At 55.4% G+C, this 27308-nt stretch overlaps 13 protein-coding genes across 13 annotated transcripts; 8 read left to right on the top strand and 5 right to left on the bottom strand.

The window, feature by feature from the left end:
• Nucleotides 1–910: 910 nt before the first annotated feature.
• FA10DRAFT_269957 (hypothetical protein) lies at nt 911–1781 on the bottom strand. The gene has a single exon (XM_025522944.1). The coding sequence runs from the start codon at nt 1659–1661 to the stop codon at nt 954–956; it is 708 nt and encodes a 235-aa protein (XP_025374068.1). The 5' UTR covers nt 1662–1781; the 3' UTR covers nt 911–953.
• A 582-nt stretch (nt 1782–2363) lies between these two features.
• Nucleotides 2364–3116, bottom strand: FA10DRAFT_201548 (hypothetical protein). The gene has a single exon (XM_025518449.1). It carries the CDS (start codon nt 2916–2918, stop codon nt 2466–2468), a length of 453 nt encoding a protein of 150 aa, XP_025374067.1. The 5' UTR covers nt 2919–3116; the 3' UTR covers nt 2364–2465.
• FA10DRAFT_201626 (hypothetical protein) lies at nt 2648–4281 on the top strand. Its single transcript, XM_025518450.1, has 3 exons — nt 2648–3056; nt 3115–4023; nt 4099–4281. The coding sequence occupies exons 1-2, from the start codon at nt 2934–2936 to the stop codon at nt 3994–3996; spliced, it is 1005 nt and encodes a 334-aa protein (XP_025374066.1). The 5' UTR covers nt 2648–2933; the 3' UTR covers nt 3997–4023; nt 4099–4281.
• Nucleotides 4282–4824: 543 nt separating this feature from the next.
• FA10DRAFT_220221 (PLP-dependent transferase) lies at nt 4825–6308 on the top strand (the record flags this gene model as incomplete). Its single annotated transcript, XM_025518541.1, has 4 exons — nt 4825–5181; nt 5264–5547; nt 5610–5761; nt 5845–6308. Coding segments are annotated over 4 exons (1257 nt in total), but the record flags the coding sequence as incomplete, so codon positions are not given.
• Nucleotides 6309–8022: 1714 nt separating this feature from the next.
• On the top strand, nt 8023–10257 carry FA10DRAFT_304741 (hypothetical protein). Its single transcript, XM_025525388.1, has 2 exons — nt 8023–8492; nt 8577–10257. Exons 1-2 carry the CDS (start codon nt 8181–8183, stop codon nt 10083–10085), a joined length of 1821 nt encoding a protein of 606 aa, XP_025374064.1. The 5' UTR covers nt 8023–8180; the 3' UTR covers nt 10086–10257.
• Nucleotides 10258–11057: 800 nt separating this feature from the next.
• FA10DRAFT_304740 (PhlG protein) lies at nt 11058–12240 on the top strand (the record flags this gene model as incomplete). Its single annotated transcript, XM_025525387.1, has 3 exons — nt 11058–11314; nt 11386–11794; nt 11868–12240. 3 exons carry the CDS (start codon nt 11058–11060, stop codon nt 12156–12158), a joined length of 957 nt encoding a protein of 318 aa, XP_025374063.1. The 3' UTR covers nt 12159–12240.
• FA10DRAFT_269950 (quinate utilization oxidoreductase QutH) lies at nt 11889–13452 on the bottom strand. The gene is made up of 3 exons (XM_025522943.1): nt 12660–13452; nt 12108–12598; nt 11889–12028 (listed from the first exon to the last, which is right to left on the bottom strand). Exons 1-2 carry the CDS (start codon nt 13433–13435, stop codon nt 12208–12210), a joined length of 1167 nt encoding a protein of 388 aa, XP_025374062.1. The 5' UTR covers nt 13436–13452; the 3' UTR covers nt 11889–12028; nt 12108–12207.
• A 2835-nt stretch (nt 13453–16287) lies between these two features.
• On the top strand, nt 16288–16827 carry FA10DRAFT_263113 (hypothetical protein; the record flags this gene model as incomplete). Its single annotated transcript, XM_025520174.1, has 2 exons — nt 16288–16717; nt 16769–16827. The coding sequence occupies 2 exons, from the start codon at nt 16288–16290 to the stop codon at nt 16825–16827; spliced, it is 489 nt and encodes a 162-aa protein (XP_025374061.1).
• Nucleotides 16828–17843: 1016 nt separating this feature from the next.
• FA10DRAFT_297937 (hypothetical protein) lies at nt 17844–19327 on the top strand (the record flags this gene model as incomplete). Its single annotated transcript, XM_025524553.1, has 4 exons — nt 17844–17943; nt 18001–18104; nt 18327–18524; nt 18566–19327. 4 exons carry the CDS (start codon nt 17844–17846, stop codon nt 19325–19327), a joined length of 1164 nt encoding a protein of 387 aa, XP_025374060.1.
• A 2535-nt stretch (nt 19328–21862) lies between these two features.
• Nucleotides 21863–22416, top strand: FA10DRAFT_263111 (hypothetical protein; the record flags this gene model as incomplete). Its single annotated transcript, XM_025520173.1, has 2 exons — nt 21863–22325; nt 22355–22416. 2 exons carry the CDS (start codon nt 21863–21865, stop codon nt 22414–22416), a joined length of 525 nt encoding a protein of 174 aa, XP_025374059.1.
• A 271-nt stretch (nt 22417–22687) lies between these two features.
• FA10DRAFT_269949 (hypothetical protein) lies at nt 22688–23190 on the bottom strand. The gene has a single exon (XM_025522942.1). The coding sequence runs from the start codon at nt 22979–22981 to the stop codon at nt 22721–22723; it is 261 nt and encodes an 86-aa protein (XP_025374058.1). The 5' UTR covers nt 22982–23190; the 3' UTR covers nt 22688–22720.
• On the bottom strand, nt 23101–24009 carry FA10DRAFT_201402 (hypothetical protein). Its single transcript, XM_025518448.1, has one exon. It carries the CDS (start codon nt 23796–23798, stop codon nt 23220–23222), a length of 579 nt encoding a protein of 192 aa, XP_025374057.1. The 5' UTR covers nt 23799–24009; the 3' UTR covers nt 23101–23219.
• Nucleotides 24010–24591: 582 nt separating this feature from the next.
• FA10DRAFT_269948 (hypothetical protein) lies at nt 24592–26558 on the top strand. The gene has a single exon (XM_025522941.1). The coding sequence runs from the start codon at nt 25070–25072 to the stop codon at nt 26195–26197; it is 1128 nt and encodes a 375-aa protein (XP_025374056.1). The 5' UTR covers nt 24592–25069; the 3' UTR covers nt 26198–26558.
• Nucleotides 26559–27308: the final 750 nt, after the last annotated feature.

The following is a 27308-nucleotide window of genomic DNA, read 5'->3' as shown; positions in this document are numbered from 1 at the left end:
ACATGGTATCGAGCGTTTGTCGTCGAGTCTAAACTCACGAAAACCACCCCACCATAAGCACATCATGTCGACATTCGATCCAGCAGTCTGTGAGGTGGACTTCACCGATGGCAACTATCTCTTTGTCCAACCAGCTGGCGCGTGCTCGACAGAGGAATGCCTTTGGAACTTGAGTACCGCCGAAGCACGACTGGGCGCTATCCCATCTTCCTATCAGGGCTTACAGCCTTACACGTGCGACAATGTCCTCCGCAACTTGAGCTGGCCGGACCCGGACACCGGTTTTCCAAACCGATATATATGTGCCTGCGGTCAAGAGCTTTCCAACAGCACTGCAGGCGGCCAAATTCCAGGCGATAAGTGAGAAACACCATCTGGCAAATGCTAGGCAGTACCACACGACTGACGAAGGGGCAAAGACGCTTCGCAACACCATGGCAAGCAGACTTTGGGAGGCACTGTAATGTCGTCGCCGCCACCTCTATCAAGATCGGCAACATCACGGCTGGAAATAGCGTCGATGGAGCTTGCGTGAACATGTCGGCAAAGAGCCGTGCAGCGCACCTTTGGGCAGAAGATGTTGGCCAGGACGACTGGACCTACATCGACGGCTTCGGGATCGCATCACTCTGTAGTGGCGCAGCCTTCGACGGGGACTTTGCGAGGATCTGTTCTTGTACGGGAGAGCTTCCCGAAGCGGCCTTTGGTCGCAAAGTGGAGAACAGAGACCCTTGCGGACTGGCTCGACGAGACGATAAAGCTTGGATCGCCGGACCGGTGGTAGGTGGTGCAGCTGTCGCGTCTTGCCTTGCCGTTGCTCTTTTTCTGCTTCTGAAGCGACGCAGCAAGAAGCTCGTAAAGACTGACAGTGGCGTGTCGCTCATCGAGAGGGGCCAAGCAAAGTAGAAGAGGCTGATTGTAGATTAGAGGATAGATTCTGAACTATCTTGATGTCACTTTGGCGATTGTTCACGAAGGCTCTGGATTAATCGTCGTAAAGGATCGCCTTTGAGGTATACCACATCCTCTCTTGTCCTGTCAATAGACAAGATGATTTCCTCCCACTCGCGGTGCCAGGACAAAAAGACCTGGATAAGGGCCCATCTGATGTGCTCCTCTGCAAAATCGGGAGCCTCTAAGGGGAAGTTTGTCGCAACGACGTCGTTCTCGCAGCGAGAAAGTAAGGCGGCAGCCACAAAGGAAATCGACTCGAGTTTCTCCAATTCCCGCTGCCGATGAACTATCTTGTTGTTCCTCTTTCTCTCGTTCGTTGTAAGGTTCTGAGAGGACGAATTGGTAGGGAGTGAGCGCCTGTGTGCGAAAGCCTGCCGCAACTCGGTCGAGAGCGTGCCTGCGTCCAAGACCTTTTCTGCCTCTTTTTCGAGCTCGGCATGCAGTGTGGCCAGTATTCGTCGCTGAGTCTTGACGCGGAAATGGTAGCGCTGACTCTTGTCTCGGTTCTGTCTGGTCCGTTTCGCCGTAGGACTGCCTCTTTGCGGCGAGTCGGAAAAGGGAGGCGAGTCGTCACTCGGCTGCGTATCGGAGCTCGATGTCGCCTGCTCGGCGAGTGGACGAGACTGACGCCTGTCATCATGGAGCACATTGATAAAGATGGCGCCTCGTCTCGAGTTGCCGGGCCGCCATGACTGGTACGCCTCCATGGTGGTGAGTGAGTTGTCTCATCTTGGTCCCTCTCAGCCTCCCAAGTCAGCTATGGGCCAGAAGGCCTCCTGGCGGTCAGGCTAGCGGTTATCGGTTGCGCGTGGCGTTGTATGTATTCGATACCCTTTCTGTAAATCTAATTTATGCTTCACTTCCCGATAGACGATTTCGACGACTTTTATATATTGCTCCCGCGTCCCTCTTTGAACTCGCCAATCTCCTCGATCTCACTCGAATCGCAGGGTACGACGCTTGGCTCGTCGATCGACCCCTAGTTCCTCCCTCTGACTACTCGAATATGCTCATCCAACCCTCGTCTGAGGGACCTTCATCTCCCCGCTTGATCGATCCAGCCTTGCTGAGCACGACCCCGGACTTGGTGTTGCCCCACCCTGCCGTCACGTTTGACCGCAATGTCTCCGCCGCCGACTGGTCTGCAGGGACAAGTGCAGGCCAGAAGCGCCCTCGTCTGTCTCAGGCTGAGGAGTTTGCCGTCTCGGTCTATGCAAGCGCGCAATTAGCTCTCACCTGGAGTCCGTCGGACGTTGATTTTTCCGATCTCGTCGACAAGAATGTGACAAAGAGCCACTGTTTCGCCATGGGCGAGCAGTCAAGAGACTACTCTGGCAGTGAGTGTTGACCTTTCTTGGAGGGTGTCGGCCCATCTGCTGATCTTGAAAATAAGGGCCAATCGTATACAATGGCCTCCAGGCTCGACTTGCGGTGCCTCCAACGGGCCGAGACCACCTACCGCTCGAGAAGATCACCGACGACACCGTCAGACGGCCAATCGGAAAGGCATTTCACCTCATCATCACGTCATTGCCTCGAATGGCGGATGCTTCGGCGTGTAAGTAGATGTGAAACAGCTGACAGAGCTGTTGTGCTGAAGAGGGGCCCATGGACCAGTGGAGACGGGCTTTGCGCTGCTCACCATGTGCAAACTCGTCGGCTCGACTTGGAGGGCCAAGTCGTTTGTCTCCTTTGAGAAGTCGGCGCAACGATGCGACTTGGAGCTCAGGGGCAATCTCGAACGGTGTACCGGAGAGGCAGCCGGACGGCGCATCTGGGGCCAGCGCACCTCCCATGTGGCCCACGATCCATGGGAGCCTGCCAAGCCGTTTCGGATCCAGTCTAGAGGCCTGACCAAGGCTGTGTCGGAGCAGGACGACTAGTGAGAATAGGCTGAAGAGGGAAAAAGTGGGCTGGGCTGAGCTGATCAGTCGCTGTCCAGCTGCCTCCTTCTCTCGTTGCATGGGCCGGACGGATGGATGCTCTCTGATGCCACCGGTCGAGCATGCATCGCCAGGAGCAACACTTTTGCATTTGGTGATCCGTCACAGTCTGCCACCCAAGCAGCAGAAGTCTTGAAGCTTGCCGAAGCTCTCGAAAAGGTGAGGTTGCTTCCTGCGACACTTGCGAGCCAAGCTGAGTGCGACTTCTGTTCGATAGCTTCCCATCCAAGAAAGGGTCACCGTGTCGCCGAGCACGGCGATCAGCCCCCACATCTCTTTGGAAACGTTCAAGTCGATTCAGCATCTGACTGGCGTTGTAGTGAATCCCTCGACATTGCCCGACACGGCGTGTCCGCTGAGCGACTTCACAGGCCAGGGAGACGACTGGTTTCTGCGCATTGCCTCGACCTGCTTCGAGATGGGCCAGCGCCACGCCAACGAGGCCCTGCGTGACCCTATTCAGTCATCACGTTTTCCAAACTCTTTCAGCTACGATGGTGCCCTTGGTCGGTACGGGGAAATCCTCTTGGAGGGGATGGATGCGGCCAAGAAATGGCTCGTCGAGCACGGCGTCAAGCTCACTGTCAAGGCTGTACGGGACCGCGCGGAGCACGTGAAGAGCAAGATGGGAGATCGCAGATACCGGTCAAGATGGCATTTGTGCGTTGGCAACGTATACCCCCAGGGCGTGCTGGTCGATCGATTGGACCCCAGTCGGTGCTATGGCTTGAGCGAGGAAGGCAGGGAGACACAACTCATGCTTATGGATCGAATGTATCCCCTGGCCAGATTCGCCTTTACCACCAAGCTAACCCAGGCCCAATTCCAGGAGTGGCTATTCGAGCCCTATCAGCGCGGCTTCTCCGCCTCCTGTAACGCCTCTGTCGATGGGGATTGGCAGTGGCAAAAGGACAAGGAGCGATTCGACCTCCATCTCCATGCCATTCACCTCGACTACTTTCTCTACTGGGTCAACTTTCGCAATGCAGAAAGTGTTAAGCGCATCGAGGCGAGGCTGATCGAAGAGGACAGCGAGGTATTACCAGATGTCTTTGCGCCCTTCAGAAAGCTTGTGGAGAACAGCTCCTCGAGCAGCTAGCGTCGGTGGCCAGCCTCGACCAGCATGGTGAGCGATGCTATGTACTGTACTGTACAGTACTATTGTATGCTAGACAATGTAGTGACTTCTTGACTTCACTAGCCCCTCGCGGATTCTCCTCTGATATCGCTTTCTTTGGTCAAGAATCTCAAGAGAAGAAGAGAAGAAAAAGGAGAAAGAAAAGAGAAAGAGAGGCTTGAGCGTTGGGAATGGACCCCGCTTCAAGGGTTCCTGTCCTCTGCAGAAAGCGGCCTTTTCGCCGCCAGAAGAGAGCACGTGCTCGAGGGAGTGCTCAAGCCAGGAGAAGCGCAGCGATAATTGAGGGGTCAAGCAGCTACTAGCGTCCGATGTATTCGGCCCCACGTCATCAGCATTATAACAGAAACGGTACGGTGGTGGAGTCCCCATTGGCCGGCCAAGTCTCGGGCAAGACGACGGCCGAACAATAAAGATGCGGACTAGACAGTGACACGATGTGTTCCAAGGACAGGAACAATGAGAGAGTGCACCTCGCACATAAAAGCAGCAGGCGCAGCAGGAATGGAACGACACTGCACTTCTCTCCCTCATCGTTGCCAAGACGCAATCTCAGAGGCAATGGAGAATACACTCAGCAGCGGCTCAACTGTTCATGCAGCAGCATATCGCTCGGAGATGTCCTCACCGCCTGAGGCCCCCATAGCGAAGACCGAGTTTGCCAAAACTTCTGCGATGGAGCACGCCGAACGCCAAAAGAAAGCTGGTCTTTCGAAACGGGGGCTGCGCAACTTGTTTGAGATTGAAGCAGTCATTGGACGCTTCCTTGACCAGCGCTCCAAGTGTTGGAGTTTGGAGAATCCAGAGGGCCCTATCCCGATGTCACAAGCCGACAACCAGCTCATGCGTCCCGAGCTTGTCAAGTTCTTCAATGCTCCTGGACGACTCGGTCTGAAACCTGAGGACCTCACATATGCCGATCAGGGAATGTGCAGCAAGAGATTGCTGTTAGCCATCTGCAACATAGTCAATACGATTCCCGATGGATTTTTCTTTGAAGACGACAAGAGGCAGCACTGGCCAAAGCCAATTACGGAGGTTAGACCCGAGCATTTAGTCGTAGGAAATGGCGTGACGGGGATTCTGGATGCTGTCTTCTGGGCTCTTCTCGATGACGGCGAGGGCCTTTTACTCTCGCAGCCCCACTACGTGAGTGTATATGCAGGCGAAAGTGGGACAAAGGAGCAGGAAGAGTTCGAAGCTGACGACCGAAATGTGGAGCACTTTGAAGGACGCATTTATCAGGAACACGATCACGAGAGACAGAGCCAAGCTGGTTGTTGTCCAGCCTCCGGTTCCTGTGGCTTCCGCAAAAGAGCCAAAGGAGCACGTTGCCCCCGAAACCGTCAAGTACTATGCGGATGCGCTCAATAAGGCAGAGAAGGAAGGAACCCAAGTCAGAAGCCTCCTCGTCTGCAACCCTCACAACCCTTCGGGCGCTATCTATCCTAGGGAGACCATTGTTGCCCTCGCCAACTTTGCAGCAGACCACAATCTGCATCTTGTCGTGGATGAGTGAGCACAAAAGGCTGGCGTTCATTTTCTTCAGGATCATGCTGAGCTCGCGCCTTGTCTAGAATCTACTCGAGATCTGTCTTTCGCACAGAAGACGTCCCTGATCCGACACCCTTTTACTCCATCCTGGGCATCGATGTAGAGAAGGAAGCTGGCCTTCATCCGAGCCGCGTTCACGTCATCTCGGGCGCCAGCAAAGACTTCAGCATCAATGGTCAGTCATCCCCCCACTCACTTGCTTATTGCTGTATATTGTAGAGCACATTCCCATGGCTGAGCCCGTCGTCACACGCACAGGCTTCCGCCTCGGTTACGTCATCTCACAGCACAATCCCGATCTCTGTCGCGCTCTCCTCTCCACGGCTCTCCTGGCTCAGACTGCGTCGCCGTCAGCCAATCTCTTTGCTGCATTGCTCGACGACGTTGAATTCCGGCATCGCTACATGGCTGAGAACCGTCGCAGGGTCGCGGCCTCCTACAACTACCTCTCGGCATTTCTTCGAAGACACAGCGTGCCATATGTCCCCAGCAACGCCGGCTTCTGCCTTCTCATCGACTTGCGCCGGCATCTCGATGTGATCCCCGGCGAGGACGAGGCTGCGGCCAGAGAATCGGAAATGAGGCTTCTCGACCGCCTGCGGCAGCAAGGAGTCATGCTGGCCCCGGGGACGAGCTACCTGCACCCCGTCCCAGGCTTCTTCCGGATGACTTACACCTTGGCTCCAGAGGCGCTCACATTGGGCTTGAGTAGGCTCGAGCGCATCTTCGGGTGGGAAGAATGGGTCGACGAACAGCAGCCTCCCTGGTCATGACCCTTGGAAGCCTCGCTTTCGCCGTGGTTGTCTTGCTGTTCTCGTCGACGAAAATCGAATCCTTGCGAGATGCCAAGCAAGACTATTGGAAGAAACCAGCACCTGTCGGTGATGTCTGGATCTTTCTTTCTGAAACGCTGTTGTTTGGGCCGTTGCCCTTGAGCACCCTGACGTCACTGAGGCCTTGAATAGAACGTGAGAGGGCCTCTCCATGCATGCCTAGTCTCTCCAGTGATTGTAGTCGTTGGGGCGATTGCGCGATAGCTTCTAGCGAAGTGCTCGCGCCGCTCCCTAGCAGGCTTAGAGTCCCTTTTCGAAAGTTCTAGCGCAGTGCAGAAAGCGCAACTTTCGTTAAGCAGGCCCAGAATACAAAACCTTAATAATAAATGAGTTTGCGAAGCAGACGTCCTCGGTGCCCTACAGCTCTTAGAACAAGGCAACAGCGGTACCCTCTTCTCTGAACGGCTGAGATTGGAAAAGCGGAGCCAATATTACAGAGCAAGCTGATACGGCACCTGCAAGGTCACAAAGTAGTCAATCTGCGTACCCGTTGATATCAGCCAGATTCTGTCGGATCTGCGCCTGCAGCGCTTGCCCCACAAAGATCTCCAACTTCGGCTAAATGTTGTGCCGCGGCTGCTTGCCCATCCGGACCCTCGAAGACTTTCGGTGCCGACGGTGTAGTTTGTCTGGTAGCACAAGCATCGGTCGAACAGATGGAAGGAAGTAATGACCGACCGCAGAGCCTCGCCGGAGTGTGCTGAGCGCCTGCTCGGACCTCGTGCTAAGACGACATAGATCGTCTTGGCTAGTCGACTCAAATAGTTATTGGCTGCAGCACGCAGCGTCGCTTCCAGCAGAGGAATCATGGCCCTCTGAGTGCTCGTCGATAAAGAGCATAGAAGGTGAGGATGAGTGGCAGAGGGTGGTTATCCACGGCTATGAGAAAACTGGTCGTTCCCACGTCGCGTTTTGACCGCTTCTTCTACGCTTGCATTCTTTCCTCAGCCGCCCTCCTTCACAAATTCACTCTCTCCCCAGGCGAGGCTAATTAGATTGAAGACAAGGAAGAATCACGCCACCTTGGAGCTCTCCCATCTGGGCTGAGGCGACGGCGAACATGGAAAGGGCTTAAACGCGATGAGGGCGTCATTGAGGGAGTACGCGACGCGTTGTACTGTACTGTAGTACAGTCTGGAATTCCGAGTGTACAAGTGTACTGTACCAGTAGTCTAAGGTAATCTCTCCATCTTCCGTACGTACGAAGGATTATTGACCTCACGTCGATTTTCACAAGCTAGCGCGGCTGCTCCTTTTGGCATCGCGAAAAGCCTTGGGCATTGCTAGCTCCGTCCGGGGAAATGCAGCTGTGCTTTAATTGTTACAATTGCTCGTCAGATGTAGAATTCCTGCCTGTGACAGTTCGACTGAGCGGACTCAGAAAGGGCAAAACCCTGGTACCGCATGTTCCACATGCAAACTGCCAACCGACTCTAGCCTTTTTCGAACAGCATCCCATTGTTTGCGACATGAAGGCCCAAGCACCATTGCATGCACTGGCTAGCTATGGGAACAGAGACCAAGACATTGCAAAATAAAGGCTCCCATATGACGATCGGGAATTGCAACAAACGCATCGGCTCATCGGTGCGGGACTCTTCTTGCTTTTACCTATCTTCGATTAGGCTTTGAAGTGGCTAAACGGGAAGATTTGGACTCGCTCAAAGCTACATCTAAAAGACGACGGACTCATCGACGCTCAAGTGTTTCCCTCACTTCCATGCCACCTTGCGACCGCAGCAGGCCTCGTCCAGTCCGACAATGTACCTCGCTCGTCGTCACAACGCCAACATTCTGGCCTGGCGACCAGGCTCGGGCGACCTCAGATTGCCCGACGCTGTACAGACCAAGGCTCAGCTAAGTGACTTCATCGATGCGTACTTCAAGTTGCGCTTGTCGGACTCCTACTACGTGCAGATCTACATCCACACCGCCGGGCTTGTTCTGATCATGATCGTGGGCTTCCTCACCATGTTCAAGCGCGTTCGAGAAGGACGCTTCACCCTCTTTCGTCTGCAAGCCTCGACAGGTGGGGCAATGGTCATCGTCCCCCACAGCACCAACTGCCTGCTGGTGAGTTCACGCGAGTCCTGATGCGGCGCCGCTGTCTAAAGCTAAAGCTAAGCGACCACGCCTGCTTGATCCTCCAATCTCTAGTTCTTCAACTTCTTCTTCGGCGCTCTTTGGATCGCCTTCGAGTGGATTGTCGTCTCCATCTTCCATGGCCATGCCAGCGCCTTCATGCTTGGCTACTGGCTCCTATACCCTTGGCTCCTCGTATGGTTTGCCGCTTGGCTGTCCGTCTGGGGCATGTTCCATTCGATTCCCAGCCTGCCCTGGCGACAACAGCAGCCAAACGTAAGCGGATCTTCACTCTATTGGCGATGTTTGGCTGCAAGGGCGAGCAATGCCTTCTTGGTACTGGTGCCCGTAGCGGTCTTGGGTTGTACGATTGCCTCTTCGATTCAGTTTGGCCGTCATTACAGGACAAGCGACGAGCTTCGACAAGCTTTGCAATTTGCCTTGGCCACTTCGAACGGTACGGATCTGGCTGGACCGGAGGAGAAGGCCGCCGCCATCGAGGTCTGGGAAAACTTCAAGCTGGCTTGGTGGTGGGGGACTGTCGGCTTCTGCGAGTGGACCGCGTTCGCCTGGCTCACCACTTTGTTTCAATTCATTGTGGGACTCGTGTTGACCTATGAGCTCATCGTCCGCATGCGCCGGCTCGACAATCAGGAGAACGACGACGACTTGATCTTCTCTGTACCTCTCACGGAGCCTTTCCCGGTCGAGGTGGACGACGAAGAGGACAATCTGGACTTCGCTGCGCGTCTCAGCGTACCTCCGCCAGCGGAGCTCGGCGACAAACAGCGCCAATTTTCTTCGACAGATGTCTCTGCACCTAAAGATGGCGAGGGCCAAACTCCTGACCCAAATCTTTGCTCGACGACCACGTCGCCCAGCCTGAGAATGCCCGTTGATAGACTCGGGCGTCACCGGCGTGTTCAGTCCTCGGTCGTCAAACGGGTGCGCAATCGCGAGCTGCAGCGCGGGCTGATCAACCTGCTCTTTCTTCTCGGTTGCCTCATCTCGGCGCTCACTGCGTACTCGATCATCGTCACCGGCATCACTGCAGTGGCCCTCGACGTGATCAGCAAAAGTCCTGAAGCCCTTGCCTCGGCTTTCTATCACTACAATCTTGCCACCGGCTGGCTTAACATCCTGTGTGGCGGGGGCATCTTCCTCGTCTGCTTCCTTCAGTCATACGAGAACTTCCTGTCCACATTCCATTCCTCGATCAGCCTCGCGGCAACCAGTAGTGGTGGAGGGCAGAACGCGGCCGTGGCCGGTCAGTACGACAACCAACTCCAGGACGGGCGGTCCAGCAATCCACTGGCCGTGCCGCGGACACGTCAGGGCTACGTGCGCAGAGCAAGCGACGGCGCGGCCGATGAGCAAGAGGAGACTCTGCGACCCGAGGACGATGGCTTTGCGAGCCGCCACTTCTTCAGCCCCATTCGGCTCGTGCCTCGATCACAAGGCCGACGAGGACCCGCCAACATGACTCAGACCCAGATGTCGTCCTTTTTTGAATCCGAGCCCGTCCTCGAGTCCCAGTACAGAGTCGCAGTGCGTCCGAAAAAGAACCATGGACCACCTAGCTAGTATCATGGACCACTTTACTAGTATCTTCATCGGATCGGACGATATACCTGCCTCGGACAAGATGCCACATACACTCATAACGGCAACTCTCAACTTCTTCAGCAATTCTCCACTTCTCCTCCAATAGCAACGAAGAATAGCACAGATGATCAAAGCAAGCAAGCATTGCCATTTGTAAATTACAAGACAGCCGGAGCTAATAAAGCACTTCTCTTTCCCTCTTAGCCTGAGCAGTCGGGGCCATGAATGAGCATGGCGCAGGCAAATTGCAATTTGGTCTGCGGGCCGCGCCAAGCACGCTCTTCTCCGAAAAATAATCGTCCGGGATCAGATGTGGACAAGGAGGCCTTAGCTTGCGCTTATACACAAAAAATTCGGACCTGTGCTTGTTCGGCTCCGATGTCTTTGGCGTGTCGCTGGCCAACACAGGACGGAGAGAAGGAACCGGTCATGGGAAAGTACCGGGATGAATGAGCTCTCTACACGAACGTGACGACACGGGGTAAAAGTACAGTACCATCACGCTTTCTCAGAGATTGATTGAATGGGTCTTCTTGCCTCCGCACCGGTATAGGATAGCATCTGGCATAGTCCAGCGTCGGGAAAGCTAAGCATAACCGAGTGAATGGATCGTAAGCAGCGCTATGACCTCTGTGCGAACCGTGTAAGGTCCGTCGAGGCTACGTTGACGATATTGATGCTCGCAGATATCGATCGCCTCAAGCACCTCTTCAGTCAGAACAGCTAGGCTCATAGCTCAACCTGCCATTGATTGCATCATTTGTTTTTGTTTCAGACTAATTCAACCGACAGAACAATGCACAAAATTAATTTAACCGAGACAGTTCCGTGTGAAAAAGGCAAGCCGTTTGTTTCCCCGGAGTCCATCTACTTCGCACGCTTTGTCCTTCGCACGCTTTGTCCTCGCACTCCTTCTTCCCACACCACTCTTTTTCCGTTGTGCAACCGACGATGTCACGCCATTCCGCAATCCCCGCCCTGTTGGGTTTGTGCGCCCTGACCCTCGCTGCGCTGGCCTTGGCACAGTCCACTCTGGTCCCATACACCTTCTACCAGCTGGAATTGCAGGACAACTTCGCCAAGAACAGCGCCAATGTCAAAGGGACGCCTTACGAGCCGTACTTCAAGCCGGACCTGTATGTGTACTCGGAGATGATTGAGCCGGGCAGGACGCCAATCGACTGTGAGACGCAGGCGATGAAAGGCGAGTGAGTGGGAGGTGTGCCCCTATCCATAACAAGAGTTGCAAGGGCGTTGACGCAGCTGGTGTGGCCCACAGCTTCTCGGACATCAACACGCTTCTGGCCCCGCCATCGGTGGAGCTGGCCAATGAAAACGCCTGGTGCAGCTACCCCGACGGCCAGGGCTATGTTGCCTCGCGCACGCATTTCCCTAACGTCACAGCAGACATGATCAACTGGTGGTTCTGGTGGCACTCTGCCGAGTCTGTGCGCTACAGCCTCTGGCATCCCTGGGCCCACGTATCCATCTCCTCTGACTACACGAGCAAGTTTGGCGATGCGTCGCTCAACGACACGCAAAAGCGCATCGGCTCCACCCACCACATCACCGAGATCATCGGAGAAGTGACCGAGACAATCGACATTCACTGGAAGAATGCCAGCTACTTTGGCTTGAATGTTGACGACTTCCCGGCAAACAAGATTGTCGCGGATGCATGCGGCGAAGTGGGTTGCCCGGCTTAAGAGTCAGAAGTTGAAATGGCATGGCTGACGATGGTTGTGTGCGCGCGTTCCAAAGATCGTGGTCGGTGGCTCGCTCAAGGCGGTCGACATGATTCACCTCTGGTACGACACGGGCTCTGGTCTCGAGCTTCGCAGTCGCTACTTCCTCGGCAACAATGTCACGCTCACGATTCCTGTGCTGGGCCAGGTGCTGCCCGTCGAGCAAGTGGCTGACGCCTTGGGTATCAAGCAGTACATTGTCGGGCGGGAGCTCAGCTACCTGCAATTCCACCACGACCAGCAGGAGATGACACACCTGGCCTCTGTGCTTCCCGACATCTACCACGCATTCAGCGGTCGCTCGTAAGCAATATACCTCGGCTTCACGTCTTCTCTTAGTTTTGAGGGTGTGCAGACTAGAGGCCGATGTGAATAGGCTTGCCGGTCGCCATGCTCTCACGTATAGCGTCGAGGAGGTTCATGTTGACTATGCCGTCCTGCAGAGTGCACCCGAGAGCTTCTTTCCCTTGCAGGGCCCGGTGCCAGTGCTGGAGTCGGACAGAGAAGGGCGCATTGGGGCCCTTCTCGGTAGCGAAGTCTGCGTCAAAGGGAAGAGCCAGAGACGAAGCCCGTTTCTGGAGAGCCTTCGTCCAGTCGCCTTCACCGCCGACCGCGGACCAGTGTGTCAGATCGGGAAACGTGACAGTACCCTCGGTGCCGATGATTGTATAGATCGGCTCGTGGTGTCGAGCAAGCTTTGGATTCTCTCCCGTCGCACTTTCGAACGAGTGGGGCGATAGTCCGACACTGTGGACAGGCTGTGAGCAGCTGTGCGCTTTCAGACAGAGTGAGAGTCGAGTATGCTTACTCGGACAAGAGGAAAGTCCCCACGGTACCATCCACGAAGTGGATTGTGATCGAGACTGTTTCTTCGACGTCGTGCGCCCGGGTCCTCTTGCCCTCTTCGGCGTAGACTCGATCGATCTCTCCAAACAAGAAGCGCATGAGGTCCAGCTCGTGGCTCATGTTGGTCATGACCACTCCCCCGCCTTGTAGCTTTGACATGCGCCACGGTGCCTCTTCGAAATAGGACGCGGGTTTGCGCGTGCACCAAAAGCCGTGGAATGCGACGACCCTTCCGACGGCCGAGGCATCTGTGTCGGGTGGCGAGAGATGGTGACCGTAGAGGAACTTGCGCAGCTGGATGATGTAAGGGTTGAAGCGACGGTGGAAGCCGACCAAGATCGTGCCAGCGCCCTCTCTCCGTGAGACTTCGAGCAGCTTTACAGCTTCCTCTGACGAGTTGCACAGCGGTTTCTCGATGAGCACATGGATCCCCCGCTCGACAAAGAGAATCGCCTGGGAGATGTGCAAGGCCGAAGGCGTCGCTATGATCGCAGCCTGAGGTAGTGAGGACGCAGTCGTCTCCGACCTCGGAGGTGGGCCCAATAGCGCGGCAATGTCGGCGAAGTACGATACCCCAAGCTCTTTGGCGAGCTCGACGCCTCCCGGGGTGGGATCCACTATGGAGGTCAGTGTGAAACCGGCATCGTCCAGGACATGCTGCACGTGGCGACGACCGATGAGCCCTGCAGCGCCAACAATGGACACCGAGATGGGCCGTGAGGCGGACGAGTGCGACATGTCCGCGGATCGTCTGCAGAAGAGGGCTAATTTTAGTGCCTTCCTTCAGGCCGCGCCAGCTAGTAGTAGTGGTCTTTATATTCCTTCGCGCAAATTCGCGTGGAGGGCAGTTCCGGCCAAGAGCCCGATCGGAGAAAATGGGAAACTTCCAAGACGCCAACGAACAAAGCTCGCGGCCAGATCGGGAGGGTTCTGTCAGCTTGGAAGTTCGCCAATTTCTGAAGGTGCTTTTTCATCATGCTCACGTCTGTCTTATTCAGACTCTCGCTGAAGAGAGTAGAGCTTCAAATGCTCATTAGAGGACAAGGGCCGTCCAGTCATGATCGAACGAGAAGAGAAGAGAGAGTCTCGTCAAGGGGCAAGGGGTCGCACAAGACTCCCTCCCTTTCCACTGCCCTGACTTTGCTCTTACTCACAAGATAATCGATAAGCCAGTAGTAGTGGGATCACTTTCTCGAGCGCATGCGTACCGGCTGCCCTTACTTCCCTGCCTGGACTCTGAGGCGAGCAGCACGCCTTCTGTGAGGGAGCGAACACCTGCGCGTCAGGGGGTGTTTGATAAGATTCGCTGAGAGCGAGGAAATACAGGGGGAGGAAGATGCTAATATTACATGAAGTAGACGCTGCTGAGAATAAATATACAATCTCAGAGACGGGGAAGGGCAGAGGGATAGGAAAACAAGGGTGACTTCTACCTCCACCCACAGCAACGACTTAGTCGTTGCCTTTCGCAGAACATCTTTTCCGTACTGGATGTGTCATCATGGTCATGGTCTCGCTCGAGGCTATCACGAGAGGTGCTTGGAACGCTGCGAGAGCAACAAGTGTATGTAGAGCGTAGAGCGACGTCCCGGGCCACAACAGCACCTACAGCGTCCTTGGCGCGCAGAACCCATGCGTGAGGTCGACAGAGACAGTTTCTTCCTGCAGGGGTTTCAGAAAGAGGGGCAGAACTTCGGAAACTCAGAAGTGTGCGCTCTAAGGCCGCCCTCTTGCTACGCTACGTTCTCTTCAAGCCTTCCAGCTGAACTTCAGCGCGTCTCCTGGCTTCCTGTTCTTTCATGTTTGCCACCTTGAGTTCCTCTATCTTTGCCAAGAGGTGTTGGAAGTGAACAATGATCTTTGGAGCGGATTCAGGTCGCTGAAGCAGGTCTGTAAAGTGAGAGTAATCGGAGACATCTCGAGAGTCATAATTGGGAAAACGGAACATCTCAGGAATCGAAGGGTCGATCTCGTCGTAATCAAAGTGAAGGGACTGCGCTTTGTAGAACGATATAGCCTCGTCCGGATCAGACGAGGTATTTGTCTTGGCCCCAGCCATAGTAGCCGCTAGTGTCCCTTTGTCGAAGTGAGGAGGCAAAAGTGAAACTGGGTGAGGGAGGTGTTACTTGAGAGAACAGAGGCTCTCAAAGGAGAAGGGGGAAGTGATACGATCAGTATTAGGGGTCTGTTGTGTGGGACAGGCATCGCAGGGTGACGCCTGGCTGACGCTATTAATGACGTGCTTGGGCTGAAGGTCGGACGTCCGAAGGCTTCACATTCGTGGCTGTAAAGCCTTGACGTCCGGGGGCTGTAGCTTCGTGGTTACTGCCCTGCGTCATCGGACGATTCAGCATCGTCGTCGTAGTCGTGGGTGTTTGTCGGAAAACCAATTTCTCGCCAAACGGCTTTCTCCTTCCTGTGGCGCCTTGACTAAATGCATTGCAGCGCAGTGCACGCGCCGCCCTTTGAAATTAACGAGATTGCCGAACACCGCCAAGTCAGGCCTTAGCGCGCCCTCTGCTATCGCCCAGCTGCGTGTCGGAGGTCCCGACGTCGCTCATAACAAGTAGTGAAGCAAGTGTTGAGCTCACGAGCGACGCGGCACACAAGTGCGGAGCATATCTCAAGAGGCCCAACCTTGAAATGAGTCCTGATATGGAAAGGGACCCCGCTGCTTTTTTGAGAATGGCATCTAGTCCGCCATGAAATTACGTCGTATGCAAATTGTTCTCAGAAAACAGTGGGCAAAAGCCCCGACCTGGTCCTTGTCTCCCTCCCATGGCCTGATAGACTGAGAGCGAAAGGCCAGAGGCTGGGACATGGTCCGTCTGCGATTCAGCCTGAGAACCGGACCGATTATCAAAAGCCCCGATTCGGCGGTCCGTGTTTCCCATGACTTGATGACTCTGTGCGATGACCCCTATGGCTGGCAGATCACGCGATTCCTACAGAGCGGCGGAATTGCCATGAAAAGGCTCACACAGTCTTTTCAAAGACCATGTCGTGGGCAATGATGTCGGAAAACGGGCCGGACAGAGGCGTCAACGCCGCAAGAAGTTCGCGTAGCCCTTTTCGACGGCGGCGTGGACGGCGGAACAAGGGCAACACAGCCTTCATCGATGGCCTTTGTGTGGGTACAAGCGGCGCAAATGCCGTAATAATGGGCCGCCCAGCCTCTTGCGATAGCTGTTTTTTTTTACACTGAATGCAGTGTGCAGTGCACGGTGCGCCTCTGTGCCCTCATTGGGCAAAGCTACAGCGTATATCACTCTCTTCTGATGTCCGCCCAGAGCACTGAGTATCGCACCGTATCAGTGTCCTATAGCACTACTGCTAAGCGAGCAAAGATAAGGGAGAGGCACGACAGCAGAGGTTTCTCTGCACCGGAAAGGCAGCCCGCTGGTTGTACGTTTTGTGGTAGGCTCAAGGTATAAAAGAAGCCTTGAATTCATCGTTCACATCCCCCCTCTCTCCAACAAACACTCTTCTTTCCCCCATGTCCCCCTCTCACCCCTCTCTTTCTCTCCGAAATATTCTCTTCTCCCAAAGACAACCACAGTGGCAAACACAGCAAGTCGGCAAGTCGCACAATGGCAAAAGAAGATCATTACAAGATGCAAGTCTCGAGACTCCTTACGCCAGCTCCCTCAACAAACGAAGACGAAACGCTCGCCGACGCCAAGAAGCAGACAGTGCGACGGCAGTACAGCCGTGGCAGTGCCTTCTACTCAACGTCGGCGAGCGTTTCGTCATCGTTTGTCGAAGGAGCCGGCCTGAAAAGAGTCTCTCACCGGCGTCGGGAAGCAGTAACGCGGCAGCGGAATAGAGAGCAGCAACGTCTTCGCAGGCTTCTTAAAGTTCAGGAAGAAACAGTTCACAGCCGAATCGAACGGCAAGAGAGGGCTTTCGAACGCCTGCATGAACGCCTTCACCGTCAGATGGAGCATCAACGAGAGGAGATCCGTAACATACAAGCTGCGGCTCCGTTCGGTTCTGCGACGGACAAATACCTTTTCGTGCGTACGCCTCTTCTGACTAGCTAGCTACCCGAATGCTGAATTTTGCACACAGGCGGTGATGACATGCGTCAATTACCAGAAAAATCAGTGCTCGACCTCAAAATACGCTGATGTCCACCGATGCGCTGGATGCTTTTCGGCCCATCCCGCGATCAAGTGCCACAAGAAATGTGGCCAGTCGCTGACAGGGTTCCATTCATGTGAGTACTAACGTGCTTGCTCAGGTCGGGGACTGGCATGTGGAAACGAAAAGAAAAGTCGGCCTCTCCGTTTCTCTCTTCGAGAGCGGGAACGTGGTCCGGGCTAGTTTGGGGTGACTGCGTTGGAACTCTGCTTGACGGAGATGCATAAACCGTCTGGGTTGCTTGATAGGCGTGTCACTAGAGCTGGGACGCGCCTATCAACCACCTGCTTGTCGGTGACGCTTAAACCGACGGCTTGGGGAATATCGCCAGAGACTCCTGCTTGTCGGTGATGCTTAAACCGAAGGCTTTGGGGTGGATCGGCCAATAAACCCTGCTTGTGGGTGACGCTTAACCCTCACTCTCACTTCCTGTGCTGGAGGGGGGATACGAGGGATAGCTTTTCTTTGGCTTTTCGAATTATTGGGAACCGGCCTGACCTTTCTATGTTTTGTCCTTTGCGGCAAACAGGACGGCGGTTGCATCGATTTGTGGCGAGCACAAACGAAGTCAACGCTTTCGTCTGACAATACTACGCCCGTGACGCCACAACGCACAAGAAGGCGGCGAATTGGACGGAAAAGGAGCAACCCGCGATGGGAGCTTGGGGAATGGACGAGGGTAGTGAAAAAATTGGAACAATCTCGAGTGCTTCGTCAAGCAGCACTGCGTCCTCTACTGCCCTCGCTTGACAAGCGAACACATACATATGCGATAAAAGCTGGAAAACAGGATCCAGCCGTCTCAGAAGGGTTGCGCAAAGCATGTGCATACCTGTATGGAATTCGTAAAGGCGTCACTTCCCCCTCGATTACATTAACAACAACAGCATTGGCCAGGTCTCGAGCAATACGTGCGGCGTTCGTTCGAGCTATCAATCTGGCCCATCGGTCCGACCAGTCGTCGAGGGGCGACTATATGGATCAAGTTAGGAGAAGATTGGCCATGGCCGCGGCTCTCCATCAGGCCACGAAGGAGAGCCAATTGACCTTGGAAGAGCTTGACGCCTTCTGTGTCAACGGCATCGTCGCTTCAGATGTGCAAGGTGAGAGTTACTTGGAGTGGCACCTCTTCGTTTCTAACAGTGAGCTACATTCAACAGCGACACACACACAAGAAGGCCAGAGCAGTGGAAACGGGCATGAAGAAAGGGATGGAGAAGAAGACAGCCAGGACATGGACGAGGAGAACATGGACGAGGAGAATGTGGATGAAGACTAGGACGAGGAAAATATGGACGACGTGAATATGGAGGTCGAAATTGTGGGCAAGGGCAAGGACAGCGACGAAGACACAGATTCCTTTCGCTCGGGGCCCACTAGCGACAGAGGCTGCAGGGGCGTTAGAGATGATGACAACTTTGACGGCGGTTTCATCCGTCAAAGTTAAGGAATGGACCTTGAGGGAATGGACCTTGATTACCCTCAGATGGACAGCGGCAATGATGAATCCCGCATCGGCTCAATATCACGCGGCAGCCCTGCGAACTCGGTCGTCACACGATTGCGTGTCCCCAGCCTCGTCGCCAAGCGCCCCTGGAGGAGCCTCAGACGCAACAGTAGCAAAGAGGACGGCGACGAAAAACTCCGTCGGCGCAAGCATCAGCGTACTCGCGATGACAGTCCAGTAAGCGCCGATGAAAGGACTATGCCGGGAATTCTGTCCAGAGATCCCGTGGGAATCCACAACGCGACAGTTCGAGACGGCACGCGATTGACAATGATCCAGTTTCAATAGCGACACTCGCACAACGAAGCGACAGTAATGGCAACTGGAGCAGAGACGAGGACATGAACGTTGATCGCGACGACTTTGGGAGCATAGGCATGGGCATAGACATGCAAGAAGAGGACGCAGCACCGCTTTGCTCGAGGCTCATGAGTAACACCAGTGGCATGGACACTGACGAGGACTCCAACATGGGCAAGGGCAAGGCCGTGGAGGAAGACGCTTGCTTAACTCTCTCGAAGTTCAGTAACGACAGTGATCGCATGACCTTCAACGATGAGCACGAAAACCAAGCATCTGACAATACATCCTCAACAACGACATTCCGCACAGGGGAAAGAGAAAGCACGGTCTTGGGTGCACACATCTGCCCGGCGACTTCGAAACCACCCGCAGAAACATCAATCTTCATGGTCCTTCTGATAGCCCTCCCCCGTCAGTCTTCATGTCATCGCATGTCGCTCTTCATGTCATCGCATGTCGCTAAGCGGCCCCAACTCTGTAATCTTGGTGACAGTATCGAGCAACACGATGACGAGGATGAGGACGAACAAACTCGTCCGGGCAAGAACGTTCATGCTCGCATCTCTAGCCCACCAAATTCCGATGAAATGAGGGAGATGCGGCGCAGGATCGATCACCTTGACAGAGGAGCGCAACACAATGGAAGGGACGCGGTGGTGTCAAAGTCGCGATGCTAGCCCATCAAGCGCAGATGAAGTCCAATCTTTCACTTCTCGTCATAGAATACTACGGCTTCAACGGTCCAGGGATACAAGAAACATTGACTGGAGACGCTGCATCTTCTCTGATGAGTCAGCACTTGTCTGAAGAGGGATGTTGGCGGAGGGATTCAGTCGTCACACGACTCAAAAAGGAGGCCGATGAAAGCGACTACCCTGCACCCACCTTTCCACGCAATGGAGTTTCAGTAAAGGTGTTGGGCGTTATATCAAAGGTTCACAATGGTCCTCTCAGGCCGTGGAGAAATGGCCATCGCTTAAGAACGGGCTGCAAATTCCTTGTAAAGTCTCGTCAGCACATGGATGTCTGGGTCGCCCTACCACCCGAACTTAGCCCTGCGAACTCAAGGCGATATCGATTCGTACTGTAACCTCGTTCGAAGACGAGGAAAAAGGCTATTCACTAAATAGTCTCATCGACGGTCCGCTTGACTGGCAACGTGGCGGTAGAGATCACCTCGGGGGCAACTGCGTGTAGACCCTTTCCCTATGAACTTATGTGAACATGAAATCAAATGGCTATTTCTTCTGTGTTGTGCTATGTCGATCTCCAGTCGGCGACCTTAAAATACATTCAAGAGCATGGCCCTCTCTGCTCTTGTGTATCTCGTAGTTGGGCTCATCTTGACTTTCGCAACTATGGTGACGGGCTCACTGCTTCGTTTCATAGAGCGCACATCACGCTCTCGCCAATGCGCATCTGTCGGATTCATCATAAAGTGAGGGTGCCAACAGCACGCATGCCTCGTCGAATGGGTCCACATACTGATTCAGTTGAGGTAATGACCGCTTTGGACGGAACTCGAACGGATCAGGACATAGTGACTGCCTAGCGGCCCGAGAGGATGAAGCACAACCGTCAAAACGTCTACGATTTAAGATAGGCGTGCACCGAATTAAACTATTCAGTGTAATGCTGTCGACATGGGACAGTACGTGCGTTTTAAGCGTTTCTTATACTTCGAAGAACCGCGCTTCGTCGTCACTAGACAATACTGACGTTGTCAAAAGAATCGACCGATCTTTCTTTCGGTCACCCGTGACACGAAAGTTGCCTGAACAAAAGATGAGTGTCGCCAGATTGCTGTGTTTGCCACTTCGGTGTGCCATAGGTTCACTAGGTTCACTAAGCAGCTGTTGTGTCATTCAATCGAATCTCGAGTACAGACATGCGATCTTCAGCTGGCCCGTCACCGCAGCCTGTGCCCTCTGGCGCACTTGGTCGCGCGCGTAAAGCCATCTCAATACATTTGCGCATCAATAGAGGTGGGTCTTCTGGAAATTTTGAGAGAGAGTCGCTCAAATCGTATCGTATACCCCCTACGACACAACCTGAGCTGAGGTAGGCGTCACTGACAAGCATGCAGCGCTCTCTGTAGTTCCGAAGAGGAAGGAGAATGAGGCGCATCGACTTGCTGGCGTCACGTGTCCAGCGGCTTCGTATCGAGCCCGTTTCGGACGTATTCGGACGTAGACTTGAGACAAGCAGTGACTTCTGTTGAAGGCAACAAGGGCCGGGCCGCAGAGGAAAGAGTCGTGATGAAATCGAGACTCGGTGAGCAGTTCCCGAGCGGTGTCATAGGCATGTGACTCGATATCTCGTCGTTGGGCAAATCGAGGTTGCGCCAGGCCGGACAGAGACGATAACGTGGATGAGTCTGTCAAAAGCGTTCATACAGTCCGGTGTCCCGTTCGCGAGTGCAGCCTTGTCGCCTTTAGAGCTTTGTGGAAGGTAGAGCTTTGTGCGAGGGTGTGAACAGTAGAGACAAAAGCTTAAACGAACCGACAGTAGTCGGTTTTGACGGACAGCATTGCACTTCTTCCGCACCCCCTGCCAGGTGGTACGCGTAGCACTCCGGTTTTCTGACCGGATCGCTTCCTACCTCTTTCAAGGTCAATGAGGACTGCAAGACGAAGAGCAAAGTTACACTCAAGATTGAAGAGATCATACAGAGCGAGGCGAGTGTGATCTCCAAGCGATGCGGTCCGTGCTAGCAAAAATGGACGGAGCGGTGAGTTGGACGGAGCGGTAGTGGTGGCTATAAGCCGTCGGGGTGCGGACTTCTTACTTGAGCCTCGCTCATTTCCGGACGCACTGCCGTTCGACATCTTCGCATTCCACCCGCCTCGGCTTGACTCCCAGCCTGTCAGGTGTCAGAAGCTGGCGGTGCGCCACATGTGACGCGCTAAAGCGAGCCTTAAATTCCTCAACTCCTGCACGGTGAGCTTCTCTTTACGCGATCGTGTCGCTCTTGACGCCAAAGAGACCGGCAAGACTGATGCGTCGGAGCCGAAGAACAGCCAAGACGCGGAGAGACAAAAAAAAAAAACATGTCGGGGCAGGCAAGGAGGAAATGCGGCGTCGGAGAGACCAGAGAGAGAGAGGGAAGAGAGGGCGAAAGGGGTGGGGGAGAGGTGGGGGGCAGGCAGGTAAACAGGCACGCATCGCTCCTACACTCCTTCTCTCCTTCGAAGAAGAGCACCTTCCCGGCGATGATCGGCACAGACGTTCCTCCTCAGTCGCACACAGCCCGCGAGACAGCCGAGCAGGGTCGCCGTCGCCCCTCGTCGCAGGCAAGCCTGGTGTCGCAGTACAGCACTGTCAGCTTCGAGTGCGAGAACTGGACCTGTCCGGCGCCCGTCGACCCGCGCGTCTGGCAGAAGGCTGCCGCTGCTGCGCGCCCGGCGACGCCCAGGCTCCGTGGTAAGGGCAACAAGGCCTGGGCACTGGTGAAGAAGAGCATCGGCAAGAAGCCAGCCGTGGTGCACCACCATCCCTACGCCCATCCCAGCAACCTGTACGTGGAGCGCCGGCCGCCCAAGCCCGTCTGGCATCCTGGACACTGGGTCGACACCCTTTTTCCTCGCAAGGTGCCCCAGGGTGTGGTGCTGCCACCGATGAAGCACCCCCGCGCGCCTCTCAAGCAGCGCCTGCAGACAGTCTTCAAGCGCAAGAGTGAGTTGTCTGCGGTGGACTGGACATAGACTCGGCTTACGGTCTCCATCTTCGAGCAGAGACCAGCCACGACGACTTCCCTTCTCCCTGATTCGCCTTCTCCTCGGCATTTATGCTCGGGTCACCTATCCTTAAGTCCCGTCTACTCAAGATGCTTACTTTCAAGACGCTTCTTCTCAGGTCAAAGCTCTCTAGTCACCTTTCTCCCCAAGCCACTTAGCCTCGAGTCACCGACTTTCATGTCACTTCTTCTACAGTCATTTTTCCCCCAGTCACCCTCATCACCAAGGCGCCTCTCTTCCTGTAGATAGGCCGAGAGAGTGCAAGATCAATAAACCAAACGCTTGCTGAGACAGACGTTGCTCGTGGATGGCAGTGACATCCTATCTCTTCGCTCATTGCACATTGCAGTACACTCTTCGGCGGGTGGTTGCTCTGTCTATTTGTCTAGCTAGAACCCTTACGACTCCTTGGACAGACAATCCGGCAGGAAGGTCATCAGTTGGGCTGCTCTGTTGCGCCACCTTTTTGCTATACTTCTGGCATCGAGAGCGATTCATTCCGGTCCTCGTTGGAGAGAGGCTTGAGTTAGCTTGTGTCGCGCTTACAAAAGCTTGAGGAAGCGCAACCACCAAGTAGGGAGGGACAGAGCTCATCCATGCGTCCCAGCTAGCTTCGAGCTCCTCGGTGCGGGCCTCGAAGAGATGGAGACCTCCTCAAGGTGCTTGATCTATACGCTGCCTCGGCCCCTGATCCTGCCGACGTCATCGCTGCTACAGAACCCTTCGCTGTTCCTTGTCCTCCTCGTGCTGCCATCCGAGGCTCTGCACCTCGGACTCATCGCGAGATTCGTGAGGAAAGTGGAACTCACATCCTTGGGTCCACCCGTCCTACTCACCGCAGGCTACAGAGGCCAACGCCAACGACGGTGAGTAGGCGGATGCAGTACATGCGCGCGGCTGAGTTCCAGTGACGCTGCTTTGCTGTCGTTGTCGATGGCCTCGGTCTTGTCTGCCACCTCGGATGTCCACGCAGAGAACAATGTCCAATGTCCACACTGCTGGAAGGGCGCAGGAGCCAGTCGTTGGAGGTATCGGGCGTGACGGTCGAAGGAGGACGAGGAAGACGACCCAGGACTGAGGACGTCTTGGCGATGCACTCTTGCGGGTCCGACCCCACAACCCATTCCTGGCGCAGACGGTCGCCCAAAGGTAGGCCTAGCGGATGGACGACGGGCCAGGGCAGCGACAAGATCGAGCTAGGCTTGAGACATGGGGATATCGACGGCGGGCTGTCCTTTTCTTTCTCGACCGTTGCTCGAAGACAGAGGACCAATGTCGGAGAGATCGCTGCTGGGTATTTCCTTGCCACTGCTGTGTTGGATGTTGGCTGCTCGCTGCCTGGTCCTGCACGTCGAGCGACAGAAGGGAGGGAGGGACGCGGCGACTGTGGGCGGCCTCCTTTGTGTTCCATCGCTTCAATGTTGTCGCCCTCGCCTTTTCTCGTTGTCGAGGATGCCGACTCGAAGATGGCAAGACACTTGAGAATGTCGGGCCCTGTTCGCAGCGATGTAGCGTGTCCAAGCAAGTCGCCGTCGCTCCTTTAGATGCCTGCCCATGATCTTTGCGGCCCTTGCTCAAGGCAGTCGCCCTCTTCTTTCGAGTCATTGTTAGTCGGTCGAAGGATCATACCTGATGCCGCTCGTGCCGTGCCATCCCAGCGTCTTCCTCCCACTGCTTGCTATCTGACCTTGCCGCCCTGCACGAACGACGAAGGGGCCCCATCCCTTTCTCACACAGCTCGTCGGCAGAGAACTCGACCGTTATCTGCCAGTGGGCCGTAGCGTCTTTCTTGTCCCTGAGGAAGCCGAGATGGGGAAACCGTCGGTGGGGCCTTCAATCGATCAGAAGACGAAAGAAAGAAACAAAAGACTGTATTCCTGTTAGGAGAGATGGAGACTTGTACACGCTCATATCAATGCTGTCTAGTCGTCGCGTTGGCGCTCTCACTCGCGCTTGGGCCCGGCCCCGCGTCGGCCGAGTCGAAGAGGCCCCTCGAAGGGGGGGCAGCTGGTCCATGCACGCGCTGTACGTGGCAGGCACGGAGCCGTTGACGCCCTCGCGCGTGACAAGGCGCAGTGACGAACGCACAAGCGCTCATTATTGGAGGGGGGGGCGACGTGTCGGCCGACAAAACGCATAGGGGACGGGGCATGGAATTTCTAAATGCAGGCACAGTGTACAGTACAGCTGTAGTAACAGTAGTAGTAGCTAGTGTAGGAGCGCAGCGCTGAGCTGTTTTAACATCGGAGATGGCGTTGAAACGGGGGAGAACGACCGCCCGTGCTGGCCGCGACAGAGGGAACAGAGGAGCAAGTCGCCGCGCAGGCGCCGAATCGGCCAAATTGGGGCAGATCATGAGGCCGACACAGCCGCCGTCGTCGTCCTTGTCAGCGCTCTCTGTTGTGGCATGGCATGGCCACGCTGCGCTGTCGAGGGAGACGTCTCGGTCAGTCGTGGTCGCTGACTAGTTGAAGCGTTTTCGACACTGACCTGACAGGGCAACCACACCCGGCGCCTGAGTCCTTGACCGTGCTCCTGCTCTTGCTCTCTCTGTGTGTGTCTCTCTCTTGCACGTGTGGCGGGGCTGTCTCGGTCCGACACAGATGCGCGCGCGGGCAAACAGCAAGGGCGGTGGCTCGGCTTACTTCTCAAACACCAAGTGGCGCGCGGTGTGGCTGCACGATGCACCAAGACGACGACATCATCGTTGACGACGGGCCGGGCGACGAAGCATCGAGGCCCGCTGGCAATAGCAGCAGCAGTGGCGTCAGCGTCAGCGGCAACGGCTCGGCCATGGACAAGGGTAAGGGCAAGGAACGGAAGCGGGAGCGAGAGCCGGAGCAGGAGCAGGAGCAGGAGCAGGAGCAGGAGCAGGGCCTGCCCAAGGCCCAAGTGTGGCTCAACGGCATATACAATGGCATTCTCGATGACGATGACCGGCCAGTGCTGCCTCCGCCGTCACCACGGCCACCCAAGCTAGCTCTCTCAGGTCTCTACATGAGAGCGTACGATGAAGGCGACGGCAAGTACAGCTTCTATGAGGTCGAGGACAATGACGAAGACGAGGACGAGGATGGGGACGGGGTTGGGGACTACGACGACGACGATGATGATGGTGATGATGATGACGACGACGAAGACTACGACGAGGTCGAGGAAGGAAACGGAGAAGGCTCCTACCGCTTCTTTTTCAACTTCGACCCAACCAAGGTCCAACACGAGCGAGGCCAGGGCAGCAGTAGTGGCAGCAGCGCATACATGAACGCCACCGTCAGCACCAGTTTTGGCAGTAGCAGCCGCAGCCGCAGCCGCAGCCGCAGCCGCGTCGGGAGCAGAAGCAGTCTCAGCAACAGCAACGGCAGCAGCAGCAGCAGCAGCAGCAGCGCCGGTCACAGCAGCAACAGCAGCAACAACAGTAGCAGCAGCAGTGGCACCAGTCTCGGCAGCAGCGAGGACTACCCATGGCGGTCAGCACTCGAGCTGAGGCGCTACGACGACTTCCTGGACAGCAGCTGCGCCTCGGACGACTACGCCTCAGACGAGGTTGGCTCTGCATGGTCCTCGTCGACGGACGCAACCATCAAAGCCTCCAAGGTCAATGCGCGCAGGGCCCGGCGAGGCTCGTCGAACAACAAGGGCAAGGGCAAGGCGCCAATGAAGAAGGCCCACTTCGACTACGAAGCGCTTAGAAAAGAAGAGGAGGACAGGCAGCGGTCGTCATCTGCCATGCCCGTTGGCTGGCGCGAGAGCCAATGGGACAGGGTCAAGACGCTGGCGCGTTCAGCCCTCGCTCCCATAAGCAGGCACTGATGATCATCGTCGGGCCAGGTACTCGACTCATCAGGTGTTCAGCAAGGCATACAGAAGGGTAGAAGCAGCAACAGCACTCACAAGCAAGCAACAATCACACAAGGCAACATCACCTTTACCATCACCAACGCAGCAGCGTAGAGCGATCTGCAAAAAGATAGGGCATTCCTGCCACAACCGGGGCAACAGTGAAGAACGACGAACGACATACAGAGTCCCACAACCAATTCAGCAGCGTAGAGCCACAAGCTTGAACCGCGCGCGATATCCAGATAAGGCATCCACACCGTCACTACAAACAAAGAAGGGCATAATTGTCACGGGTCATCACAACTGTAACTATAGCTACATCCATTCCCACTTTCTGATCATGATCAAACACGAGGCGATGGTGTGACGTGTATTGGTGAGACGGCGATGCGCACCATCACCTGCTCCTGGCTGGCGATGACATTCAGACGCCACGGGATTTGAGCTCAAGGACCTTTGTCGGCTCGCAGCTGCTCGTTGCAGTCCTCGACGCTGCTTTGGCCCGAGCAAGTGCAGCGCTTGCCCGTTTTGTTGGCGCACCATGTCTTCGGCGCGCAAAGTCCTGACTGAAGTGAGCTTAACTCGACATCGCCCTCGGCACGCTGGGTCCTGAGCCCGCCCGTCCTTTCCTGTCCAGCGTGCGGGTCCACAGTGCTCCAGGCAAAGACCGCCAGTGGCTGCGACGTCCAACGTTCTGGCAGACTCGGGCCCTCGAGCATGCGTGCAGTACACAGATGGCCATGCCAAGACACCGCCGGCCTGCGCTACACGCTCGAGCGCGCCCGCCACTCGATGTTGACCCGCCCTTTGGGTGAACGAACGACGGGATCTATTGGTGAAACAGTTTGCCGGACGTGGTAATATTGCCAGCGCACTGGGTTGGGGGAAAGTCAGATGTGCATGCGCACCCCTTACTGGACAGGAGGCCCATGAAAGCTGCGAGAGAGGCCCGAGATTGGGGCGTGATGTGCCGAGAGCTCTCTCTCTTCTCTCTCTTTGGAGTAAAAGACGATTGGCAAGCAATTTCGGATCGACTGGAGAAGCAATGAGGTGGTGTGAGCTGAAAGAAGCGGCAAGCACT

The sequence above is a fragment of the Acaromyces ingoldii genome, assembly GCF_003144295.1.
Source record: "Acaromyces ingoldii strain MCA 4198 unplaced genomic scaffold FA10scaffold_9, whole genome shotgun sequence".
In the NCBI taxonomy this organism is placed as follows: domain Eukaryota; kingdom Fungi; phylum Basidiomycota; class Exobasidiomycetes; order Exobasidiales; family Cryptobasidiaceae; genus Acaromyces; species Acaromyces ingoldii.
The sequence above is the reverse complement of the archived record's forward strand: the minus strand, read 5'-3'. Positions and strand labels throughout refer to the sequence as shown.